Here is a 12,767-nt window from a genome sequence, read left to right as displayed (position 1 = left end):
AGTACACAATATACAGTGTGCACCATACACAGTTTAGCTTTTAGTTCAACAACATCGTAGTAAATCAGTAACTCCACAGCTGCACTGTGATATCTAAAGCTTATTCAAAATCTCCCCTTAGGGATATTACCACAGATGTGCCATGAACAACACGTTAAGAAATCTAATCGGCATGTTAATGAGCTGCTGCATATTTTAAACTCGCACTTTGTAATTCTGCAATATTCAATATACACACATGTGAGACTTATAGTCTATAGGTACACTTGATCTGTCCGCTTTATGTTCACTTTACCCCAAATATAGTGATGCCTCTTTTGATTTGAACACTTGACGGGCATTCAGGAATTCAGGAACATCTTGCACTGTTTCATGAAATAACCACATTGTATTTACCTTCTCGGATGAAAGCAGAACATCTAATACAGTATGGCAGCATAACACATTCGGTGGCATTAAGTAAGCAAACTTACCAAAGCCACATTTTCTCTGTTGTTGGCAAAATTTAGATCATGTTTTTTGTGCCACGCCCTGCTGCTGTTGATCTTTCTGCTCACTGAAGCGTCACGGCAACAAAACAGCTTTGTGCCTCCACTGTTGTTTACACAAAGTTAAAAACCACTATGGCACTTCTGTTATACTTCCATTGTATTCAGCTTGGTGGTTAGTAGCACGATTGGATATATTATGCCAGAGACAGCTGTGTTTTTTTTTTCTATAGTGTGGTACCATGTTTAGACTTCTGTTCCCTAAAGGTTTATTGGAGTAATTCATTTCCTCACTGACTCGGCTTTCATGTGCAGTTCATTTCTGTGCATTTTTCCTCAGACCTCATTAAAGGAGTATGAGCACAGGCTTGCAGTTAGTGTGTCTTCTTTGTTTTATTGCTTTTATAGCTTCACTAGTATACCCACTCTGGGAAAAGCTTTGATTTCAGGACAAGTACAGAAGAATCACGCTGGCACAAATTATATTCACATGCGTGTAAAAACCCATATTACTGGCAAGGTCAATATGAGGCCATATGCTTTAATGTGGCATCAAAACATTAATGAAAAAATATCACACCCCAGAGCAGAGATTTCAATATAGGGTGTGGATTTGAAAGTTGTGAAGGCAGAGCCTGTGAGGAACCTGAAAGAGGAAACGACTCCAATAGTTAACATGCCTGCACTGTGACACAGGCCAGCTGTGCTGAGCATGACTGGCTGAATGACTCCATGTGTTTGCTTTGTGTGTCACATAGAGGAACTTTTCATTGACTTGCATTGAGTTTCCTGTACAAGCTCAGTTAAACAAGGTGTGGGTGACCTAATCTCCTTTCTCTGGGTCAAGAAGCCATTCTTCTACCTCTCAGATAGTTATGTCACCATAGCATGTTGTGTGTGAGGTCGTAGTCTGGGCTTGTGGCTGGGGGAGGAGCCCCCTCTTTCAGATTTCACGGGTTTGATTATTCGATTATGATGTGGTTAGCTGTCACATGATGTACTGTGGTGTCGGCCTAAAGACAAGTGAATTTAGGCATTGTTGGGGTAACATGGATGTTGTCAGGGGTCTTGAGAGGCACACATTTCTTCTTGTTAGTTTCCCCTCACTGGTTGTATATTTTTTTCTGATTTCAAATGGCTTTGATTCGAGTCGATGCATTAACACTGTTACGGCAATCCCTTCTTGTCTTGTTACTGAGTGTACATGGCAACAGTAAGTCTGAGTGAGTTCTCTTGGTGTACACATAAATGAACAGTCTGACTGACTTAAAGCTGAAGTCATTTTAAACATCTGGTCAAAGCCTCGTGAAAGAGATCTCCAAATGCAGGTATGGATCTGTCTGAGTTTGTGTGTGTGTTTGTGTGTGCGCCTGTGTCAGTGTGGGTGTTCCAGTTTTAAGGTTGCTCTGAAATCCCCTGATACCATCTGAGGCCAAGTCAAAATATAACTCCATTCCCCCCTTTTTGAGCAGGTCCTGTGACTTCCTGTCTCTGGTACTAGTAGGAACTCTGGCCCCATCACTGCCCTCCCCCACACACTTCCTGTCGTTGTCATTGTTCTCACACACAGTTCAGTTCAGTAAGGATTTATGCTCATTTCTGCCTTTTTTTAATAAATTTCATAATGCTCACGCAAAATGGTTTTGGGAAGAGTTCCATTTTCCTTGGAGTTGAGACAACTCGAGGAATGTTGAAAGGTTTAACGTTTGATCATTAGCGATTCTTGCTTTTGCATGAATCATTTCAATCAAGCTACAGCATTAAATACGCTCAGTCTCATTAGTTTATATTAACTATTTATAATAACCACACTAACAACTGAAAAATGATGTGAAAAATTGAGGGAAGATTTCACTTCCTTAAAATCTGCTTGTATTACCAATGTGATGCTGTTCTGGCCAGCAGGTCTTACATCAGATATATTTTCAGGATCTACTTTAAAGGGAAGGATGGTTGCTGCAGAAACAAACTGGATTCAACAAAGAAATGTAGAACAGAAGTGAGAACAGACAGGGTGGATAAGGGCGTAGGTTTACTGCAGTTATAATGCTTTGTTTTTAGAATCTTCTACAGATTTATTAAATAAAACCTCTCTTTCAAATGTGATTTACACCAATATAAAGAAATCTTGATGGCACATTATTATATTGTTGCAATGATGTGTATTGTGTTTAAAGTCATTTATGGTTGCCCAAAGCATCATGTGTATTATAATTATGTCTCTAAATGATGTATGTTTCCAATTTCCTTATCCTTTGTCCAGGTTTGTCAGAGGAAAACAAGGTCCAAACACCGGCTTTCACTGATGCAGTGCGACTCTACCGCCAGGCTCATGGGCACTATGGCACCTGGGACATGATGTGTGGTGTACAATCACAGGTAACGCATACTGCCAATAACACCCACTGGCAGTGACTATTAATGTTCCTTATTGAACCCTACAAAATCTCTCTCTTGTTGTATAATATAGATTATGACTCAGAGGCCATGACAAACAGTGCAGTTTTTGGCTGTTGGAGCCAAAAGTTAATGATTATGTGAGAGAATCATGCTAAAATATTTGGCTATCAATGGCCTGTGACAACAATCTGACGCAAAGTCTGCAGGACAAGTAAGTCAGCCGTGACCTACAATCTTATGAATACATTTTACAACACATGGATTTGTTCACAGGCACTTAATAAATTCTTAAATAAGGCAGAGATAAGCCGGCTTGCTAAGTGGTTTCATTAATGCTTTGTGTGACCTTAAGCAAGATTATAAAATGCTAGTCTGTAATCTTGCAGGCATTGCGTAGCCAAAGTGAACAGGTTTTCCAGGCTTCTTCAATCCACAACGCCATCGCCCTGACAATTACTGATTCATGATTGGTATATTTTTAGGCTTTAATTTCCAATCCCTGACTCAGCCTGCAGCAACTCTGTGCCCTCACCAGCCAGTGCACTTTGCACTGTTGGAATGTGCTTTGATCATCTGCGCTGTCTTGGCAGTACCTTCACTCGGCTCCAATCCATTTCACTGATGTTCCACTGAGTTGCAACTCTGTGGATCCCTCTGTGAAATGTAAATGTATTGAGTTTGTAACATTTATGTGTCTGGCAGATGATACAAGTTAGCTACATGAATACATTGGATACATTATAGTAGGATTCTGTCACAGAATAGTGGAATTTGATTCCACTATTAATTATGTTCAGCGCGCATGCATTTGGCAGGAGTGTTGCTACAACACTAAGAAAAAAGAATTGACTTAGGTGTGTCCAAAATGCTCCATTATTTATCCATTATGCATCATGATTTTCTAATTTAAGAGCCATAACCATTTGGTTATCTTAATGTTAAGTTTCTCATTCAATCTCAAGCTTTAAGCCTTGCTTTCAGTCATATGATAATGATACAGGCATGAATAGTAACATTATTGTAACTGTGGATAATGGAGAAACCACAACCATGGAGTTCAGTCATGTAGCTTGCTCCCCTGCTATCATGCTCTCCATAAGGACTCTTGATGTGGCAACAGTTTTGCCACACTCCCTCTGAGGCTCATCACAGTCAGCATCTTCTTGTGCATAGGTCACATATTGTCGTACACTCTAGCACATAGTGGGATTTGATTGAAACCAGAGCGGTACTGATGGTCTCCTTTGGAGAGGCTCTCCCCACATTCCACTAAAATATTGCCCACTGTGCTCCACTCTCATGCTCTGCTACAGAGTGAATGCACTGTTCAACATGCTGCTGGAAAGTCAATTCTTCAGAGCTGCTCTGACTGAATAAATCTGAATAGAGTTCCACTTTTCTTCTAATGATGAAGATGCAGTCTATCACGCTTATACTGACTGAGATGATTAACTTATTGTGATCCTGGTCTTACAGATCCTGTCTAACCTGGTGATGGAAGGCCTCCTGCCTGAGCTGAGGGAACTGATCTCGCCTCGACTCAAAGGCAAGATGCAGGACAGGCAGAGGAACTGGATGCTGGTAAGAGGCTCTTCAACCTGGGCTCTGTACAAGAGTCAAATGCAGATGATTTTTTTCTCATTCAAACTTAAACTAGAAGCTTCCTCTGCCACAAAACCTTCAATTTGAGGTATTGCCAATTCATTTGGAGTCCCACGACGTGGGTTAAAACTAGGGTTGCACAATGTTGCCACAACATAATGCTGTCATTATTCTGAAAAATATTTGATCTACAGAAATGAAAGTGACCGAATCTTAAAGACCATTTTTAACATAACAAAATGACATACAATCAATGAAATCGATTTAACAACCTAAGTTATCATCATTTAAATTACATTGAAATTCAGCATCAACAGTTTGCCTACATGGACGCAATGACGCGCTGCTCCTCTGTGGCTCAAGCAGTGTATCCAAACATGATTTAGTTAGATTGGCGGCTTTCACAATGTTGTAGCCATATCAATGAGATATAAATGTGTCATTACTGCAACAACATCCTGAATCCAGAGCTTTGTAAGATATGTTTTCACCTCAAAAGTAGTAACAGACATTGTACTTGTGTTAGGTACAATGTCAGGTACAATTAGACACTGTGTTAGGCCATGAGTTGCATTATTGAAATGTGTGTCTTCTGGATCCAGATCAGTGATGCGGTGTACAGCCTGGTACAAAAGCAATGCCAAGCCCAGCATGAGACGGTGGTGCAGCAGTGTGAAGCAGCGCGCCCCTCACTGGAGGCTTCCATACGAACAGACATGGACCAGATTATTACCTCCAAGGAGCACGTCACTAACAAGATCCGAGGTCAGGGGATGTCACCTGCCGTGTGTGTGTGTGTGTGTGTGTGTGTGTGTGTGTGTGTGTGTGTGTGTGTGTGTGTGTGTGTGTGTGTGTGTGTGTGTGTGTGTGTGTGTGTGTGTGTGTGTGTGTGTGTGTGTGTGTGTGTGTGTGTGTGTGTGTGTGTGTGTGTGTGTGTGTGTGTGTGTGTTCGTTCCTGTTTGTCAGCATGTTGACAGCTTTACAGTTACATAGCTGAAGCCATGCAGATGAACAGGATTCCTCACACAGTTGATGTAGTAGTTGAACAGCAGTTGTGTTGTAGCGATGGTATGGAAGGAATTGTAGTGACTATGAAAATAATGGTTATCTGTAGGATTTAAGAAGAGAATGGGGTTAGCAAAATCTAATTCTGCAAGTCTTCAAATTGGGTCTTGAGTGAAGGAAAGGTTCTGCTTACCTACCTGCAAAACCAACCTTCCCCTCTTCTACCCACAGAGGTCGTCCTCCCCAAAGCAGAGAAGCTGCTGAAGGTGAGCATCCAGCCCTATATCAGCTCCATCCTGGACGCACTGATGGAGCCGACAAGCCGCGGGTTCTTTGAAGTCCGTGACATTTTCTTCAGGGAGCTGGTGGACATGAGCAAGAACGCTCTCAACGAAGGCACCAAGGAGACTGTGGCACAGGTGAGAGGAGGAACGAGGGGCTTGTCACTGTGATCTCCTCCGAAAGGACTTAAAGCTGCAGCACTGCAAATTAAAAAGACTTGTGGTATTATTGTTATTATTATCTACATCCAGGGAAGATGACCTCACACTAATCTTGAAGCTTAAAAGGAGCATAATCACTAAATATTAAAATATTAATTTTGGTCATTTGCCTCAGTAAACCAAAAGAGACAAAAGCTGAGAATGTGTTGTTGAATAGGCTGGGTTTACTTTACACCTTCTAGCTTTTGTGTTATTTCATTATTGAATGTACTTTAAGCTCATTTGACATTTTTTGCCATATTTTGTGGTGGGTAAAAGTCAATGTTCTTTTCTTTTGCTATTTGTTTTTATTGAAGCAAACATTTTACATGACATTGCGCATACAATGTTCCAAGATAATATTATATAGATAAAGGAGAATCTGGGGAATGGAATGTCAAATTGGGTCCCAGTCTTCGCAGTTGCAGCCTGACTTTGATTCAACTGAACTGAACACTGAATGAGATTCTGAGATTGGTTTCTCATGCTTGTGTGTGTGTATAGAATCAGTCCAAGAAAATAAACCACATATCGAAAGTGCTCACTGGAAGCAGAATTTAAACCTGCATCTCCTTTGAATTTGGCAAAAATCCTCAACACACTTAGGCACCTCGATAACAATACAGACATTCATTAGCACACACTAAAATGCACTATATTTCTACTACTTCTTGGAAAAATTGTTGGCATATAAACACTCTGTTGAATACAATCATTCAGTGATCCAGTTTTGCCTGGGGTGAAATTCTACAGTTCCCCTCTCTATCTTATCCCCTGTATTTACCATCCATCTCTCTTCCTTCTCCTCGCCCTCCCCAGCACATGGAGAAGATCTCCATGCTTGCTTTCCATCCAGTGAAGATGCAGAGCTGCTATGAGAAGATGGAACCGCTGAGTCTGGAGGGTCTGCAGCAGAGGTTTGACGTCTCCAGCCCCTCAGTGTTCGTCCAAAGGGCACAGATCCTCATGAGAGAGGTGACTGCGCCCGCACACTCTTAACATCCATTCTCTTTTAGGACAATTGGCGTGTGTGGCTTGCTTATCAGTCTAAAGCAGAAATATTTTTGGAAAAGCCTTGAAACTCCACCAAATCTTTCTGTTCCAAAGAATTGGTACATAATGACTAATTTGAAATGAGTTGAGTGTCTTTGTCTAAGTGCCTTTTATTATTAACAGTAAGAAGTTTTTTATATGAAATTAATGAAAACTTCAATCACTAAACTTTATTTATCTAAGTCAGTGGTTCCCTAACTTTTTCTGCAGGGCCCCCCTTTTGTAGATAAGAAAATCTTTGGCACAAAAAATGTTGAATGGTACATTTAAATCCAAACAACAATGGCATATTTCAGGTAAAAATTTTAGGGCTGTAAAGTTACAATTTTGCATATTTAATTTCTGAAAATGGTGGTAAATTGTCTGGAAGAACCTGATTACCGCTGCAGCTGCTGATGCAACACACCAGCAGTGTTGTTCCACACATTTGATATTTTGCACAAGAGCCATGAAGTAATGTCATCAATCTTCCACGAGTCCAGACATGCACAGGAAGCCTGTCTCAGGGAAATCATCCAGGCAGACACTCAGGCATTCAGCCCCTACAGAGAAATCCCTTTTTCTGACCTCCTCAATGGGCGACTGAGGAGGGGGGGCGGGGTATTTCCTCAAGGTCACACAGAGTTCAAGTGCTGTTTAGACACTGCATACCCCAAATCCACTAGCGTTTCCTCAATCTACACAAACGGACTTAAACACAATTTCTACTGCTGTTATTTCCCCAAAACTGATTATCTGATCTCATTTCACTCATCTACTCTCGTGTTAGTTGAAATAAACAAGTGGCGTTTTTTGGGGATTAGTAAGTATAACAAGTCAGCTGGTGCTTCTCTGGATGTGTCGTCATTCACATAACAGACTGGGTACCTTATAGCATCAGTTTTCCTTGTACTGTAGGTCAAAAAATATTTTCTTAGTTTTTTTGTACAAGCAGGTGCTGCCTTTTAAATACTCTTGTACTGTTAATATCCGAAAATGTTAAAACATTCAAACGGGAACCATGAATTTTAAAAGTGATGGAAAAATCAGATGTTTTCTGTGCCACATGTCAATGTAGCGTTGTACCAAATGCTCTCTGTAATAGTCACAGAGCTCTGTGAGAGTGTTAAATCCAGGAGATAATGAGGTAATATCCAAGTTTTTGACCCACAGTGTAATTGTATACTAAATACTTTGATGATCCTGTAGTTTAGTAGATCGGCGTATTTTGTTTCTCTTTTGGATAAAAAATTCCACATTCCCTACCACTCCAAATATTGTACTACAACTTATTCGATGTCAAGAAATAGACTAGTGTTGGCAGCTAACCAGCATGCTTATCTTATGATAAAAAAATCTAAATATCCTGTTGGTATATTCCACTTAAGTTTGATTGTGCACAAGCGGACTGCATTCTGATCGTACAGTATCTTATTGTTCAAGCCGTATTGTTGCTCACAGGTCTAAAAAATTAAATATGTGGGGTTTTTTTTAATGTTGCACTTAGTATGTAGTTTTTTGCAGTATGGATTTGTGTGGTTCAAGTTCAGATATGAACTGAATGAGTGAAACTTGTTTCAGAGCTTGCAGGCACTGTAGTATTTCAGGATGATCGCCTCCTAGCGGTGTATCACAAGAACAATAATTGGGTTGGTGCACAAACACAGCAGCAAAGTATTGCCTTTTTGTGAACAAAGTAACTTGACCTACCATGGAATTATGAGTAATACATATTGTGCACACTAGACTCAGTTAACACATGAGCTGCTGTCACACACCCACATTGTGTCGATCAATACCCAGCTTATGGTGAGTCAAACAGTCCAGTAGAGGCTAAAGCAGAAAGAGGACCCGTCTAAGAAATGACAGACTTAATGGGGGTTGCAGCTAGTTTTTTGTTTGAGATGATGCTTAATTGAATGTGTGCCTGTTGTCATAAGTGACACACTGACTTGTAGTGTTACTGTTTATTGGTTAAATTGGAGTTGATTCCAAAAAATGTTTGGACAACACAAGTGTGTTAAGGAGGTAATCACGCACTCCACACATGCAAGCAATTTGTCCCAAATGTGTACGGGCATTAACTTATAATGTAATGTTACCATTTTGAAAACTGCAGCGGCCAGGACTCACCATTACAATCATCATTGCAGTGAACTTATGAGAACTCTCTCTCCCCTTTTTTCAGCAAATGGATGATGCCGTGTATACATTTGAGCAGATTCTTCACCAGAGTTTGGAGTCTCAGGGTACAGAGGAGCTCTGTAAGACCATCCAGCGCTGCCAGGACAGAGTCATTAAGGTGAATGAGCCTCACAGAAAGTCACCTCATTTGTTTGAAAAGGTAGAAATAGTAGTGGGTTAGCAGGTTTCATTTAACAATTGTTACACCTATTTTGCAAGTGGAGGTGTCGCCTTTGTAAAAGATTGATGGTATTTATCAAGAATCCCTGCCGACTGTGCAATTGTCCCAACAATTTCCTCATAAATTCATATTCTTTTGTTGTTCAGAAATTTGATTATGACAGCAGCACAGTGCGGAAGCGTTTCTTCCGTGAGGCCCTCCTCCAAATCTTCATCCCGTACATGCTAAAGCAGCTCAGCCCTTCCTTTACATCGGTGAGTACCAGCACCCACCATTACCACAAACTACAGTCAAGAGATGTGGGGCTAATTGTGGAGTTGTACATTTTTATACTTTTGCAAGTAAATTACTTTTTTAATGGTGAAGAACTGATAAGTCGCAGTAATACAATTTGTCCAGCAGATGGTACCATATACACACGGGTGTGTTAGAATTCTATTTTATGTTTTTAATCCAATTACAGAAAATGTGAAATTCATATTTTGAAAAGCATCATTAATTGCTGATCTTGTGGCTGTCAGGAGCTGCCGCGCTTCCAGGAGCTGATCTTTGAGGACTTTTCCCGTTTCATCCTGGTGGAGAACATCTTTGAGGAGGTGGTGTTGCACTCAGTCATGAAGGACATCATGATGGGTTAGTCTGATACAGGATCATTCTGCTTCTGCTTCAAGACTGCTCAGGATCCATTTAATTTATATATGTACAATGTGATGTGTGTGTGTGTATATATATATATATATATATATATATTATACCTCTAATATGTGCCAGAAATCATTTTGTAGTTTCATATATCTAATTAAATGCAACTGTTAATATTAATTAACACAAGACTAACATGATATGAGAGAAAGTTAACTAGGGCTCAACCTGCATATATTCAGTACAACCAGGTCCTTCAGTCCATTCTAATTAAAGTCATAATTCTTCAATACTTTCATGTGTATAGCCACAAAAACAATTTTGTGTTCTATTTATTTTGTATTGTAAGATAATGGTTTGTACTCCGGATGTCACATTAGAAATGCAATTGAAGCACTTTGTAACAAACCTCTTCTCCATTTCCAGCTGTGAAGGAGGCAGCGGTCCAGAGGAGACACAACCTGTACAGGGACAGTATCGTCCTTGGCAACAGCGACCCCAGCCTGCACCTGCTCGAGGGAAACCCCTCCATTGACTGGGCTGGCGAGTATGGAGCCCAGGAGGAGGTGGATGGAGCTGGGGAGGATGACGAGGGTGAAGACAAAGGTGATAGTGAGGCTTCCCAGAAGAGGAAGAGGATGAAGCAGGTTGTATCTATGGTCCAAGTAGAAGGTTCTCCAGTCCTACCTAATGAGTCGTGTATGGAGGTGCCTGGCATCGCAGAAGAGGAGGAGCAGGAGGATGGAGAGGAGAACTCGGATGCTAAAGCGTCTCCTGATAAACGGCAGGATCAGTGTGGGTCACCCAGTTTCAAAGCACCAGAGAGCCCTCCAGTTTTGGTGAATGGTTCGGTCATGAAAGAAGAGAAAGCCAAGCCAGGGGAGGCGGATAAAGAAACCCCAACAAGTTCTGAATCAACAACAGAAAGCTCCTCGGCTGTAGAGGAAAAAAATGATGCCATGCAGGGAGAGGACCGCAAGCCAGAGGTGGAGGAGGCCACACAGGATCAACCCCAAATCGCAAAAGAGGATGTGACGGCAGTTTCAGAGGAAGTGTTGTCGCCGCCACCACCTCCTCCTGAGGAAATCCCACCTGAAGAGTTGGAGAAGAATCAGGTCTCTGCAACACCAGAAACCTCCCCAGAGGCCAAAGCAGAATTTCCCCCACCTCCACATGATGACAGCGGCTTCCAGTCCCCCACCACTGAGGCCGTGAAGACAGAAGAGGAGGAGGCTGCACCTCCAAGCATAGAGACCCCACAGCCTGCAGAGGGACACCCACAGGAGGAGATGACAAGTGTCCCTGCAGAACCAGAGTCTGCACCCAAAGCCATTGACTCTTAATGCTGGAAACCACTGAGGAAAGGATCTTAAAGTATATTCTGCCTTCTTTTTTGACACATTGAAAGACGTTCCACACCGTTTTAGTAATGGGACTCATCAGTTATCAGTTTCCATACTGGTTTTGGTTAATAATCACTCAGCATGTTGACACACTAACTGTTTTCACTGAGCAGGGCTCAAGTGCTGTTGTCATTATATTTCCATTTTGTTTGTAATTGTCTCCACATTGCATTTGCGTCTGAGAATCTTCAGCTATGCAGGGAATCTTTAAACTTTGCTTTTAGTCCACGCACCACTTTATTTCTATTCACTTGGTGAAAAGTTGAGCACAGTGATCGACCATGAGTCCATAATGCCATTTTTGTAAATATGTGATAAGTTAAAGAACACAGCAGTTGAGGTGAAATACATGTAACTGAATAGATTTTGCTCTTAAGCTGAGAAGACAAGTACTCTGTGGGTAAGTGATCTGCAGATGATGTCAGAAATGGGTTGCAGTGAACTTTGGAACCTATTTGGGACCCCAGTAAGGTAATGAGCAGATTTAACCAAGCTCTATTGCAAAATCCAAAATGTTACTTGCTATTGTTCCATAATCAGTCTTCAGAAAAAAAAACCTTGTTTTAATCTAAAATTTCATTGATACTTTGTTAGATATGTCTTTATGGATGTACACACTAATATCTCCAGGGTTGACAATTTCTTTAGTATCAGAGGGAATAACACCTAAGTTATAGTTTATCCCTTATCAAAGAAAGCTTATGTATATTATGTATAAATGCTTCTATGGGCCGGTGAACTACCACAGTTATTTTACATAGTTTTACGTCTTTTCATCAGTGCCTAAGCTGATCTCTCATCCCTGATTTTATTTATTATGTTGCACTCCGCTGAATGTCCCTGTCCCCTGTTCTTTTTGTTCAATGTCCAATATTTTTGTCCAATTTTAGATTTATTTTACCCTTTGTGCTACAAATGACTGCTATTGATAATAAAACATTATCGATTAAATATTATCACTTTGTCTTGTATTGTTATCAAATGACGACAAACCTATATGGAAATGTGCACTAAGGTTTAATGACCTTTGTTCAAAGAAAAGCTTCACGTCACTGAAATGTGATCATGACATTTTTTTCAGTGAACTGACAGGAAGCTGGATGTAATGACTCTGTGTAGTTGTATACATACTGTATATACGTAAATGGGACCGGAAGGAACTGTTATCTGCAAGAACCCACAGTTCCCTTGTTTTCAATAATGCTGAACCTGCATCCTCACCTGCTCATTTAAATCTTTTGGCACAGTGTATTTGGCTACTTTGCATTAAGGTTTCTTCAAAATATGAAATGTTTTTACGGGCTCCTATCACAGATGGATAGGAACTTAAGATGAAGATGGAACTTAA

At 40.8% G+C, this 12,767-nt stretch overlaps 1 protein-coding gene across 1 annotated transcript in view; it reads left to right on the top strand.

Annotated features, from left to right (window-relative positions):
- niban2b (niban apoptosis regulator 2b) overlaps positions 1-12,375 on the top strand; it is a 28,212-nt gene extending 15,837 nt beyond the window's left edge. Inside the window, exons 6-14 of the mRNA XM_076165136.1 lie at positions 2,752-2,867; positions 4,365-4,469; positions 5,093-5,255; positions 5,727-5,914; positions 6,797-6,952; positions 9,198-9,311; positions 9,521-9,628; positions 9,896-10,007; positions 10,443-12,375. Of these exons, the coding sequence (XP_076021251.1) occupies positions 2,752-2,867; positions 4,365-4,469; positions 5,093-5,255; positions 5,727-5,914; positions 6,797-6,952; positions 9,198-9,311; positions 9,521-9,628; positions 9,896-10,007; positions 10,443-11,359 (1,979 nt within the window). The 3' untranslated portion in view covers positions 11,360-12,375. The remainder of the gene's footprint in view (positions 1-2,751; positions 2,868-4,364; positions 4,470-5,092; positions 5,256-5,726; positions 5,915-6,796; positions 6,953-9,197; positions 9,312-9,520; positions 9,629-9,895; positions 10,008-10,442) is intronic.
- The last annotated feature ends 392 nt before the right edge of the window (positions 12,376-12,767 follow it).

The sequence above is a fragment of the Genypterus blacodes genome, unplaced genomic scaffold, assembly GCF_046128005.1.
Source record: "Genypterus blacodes isolate CSIRO-AG114 ecotype Tasmania unplaced genomic scaffold, CSIRO-AGI_Gbla_v1 ptg000141l_1, whole genome shotgun sequence".
NCBI classification, from domain to species: Eukaryota; Metazoa; Chordata; class Actinopteri; order Ophidiiformes; family Ophidiidae; genus Genypterus; species Genypterus blacodes.
This window is presented reverse-complemented; position numbering and strand designations above follow the sequence as displayed.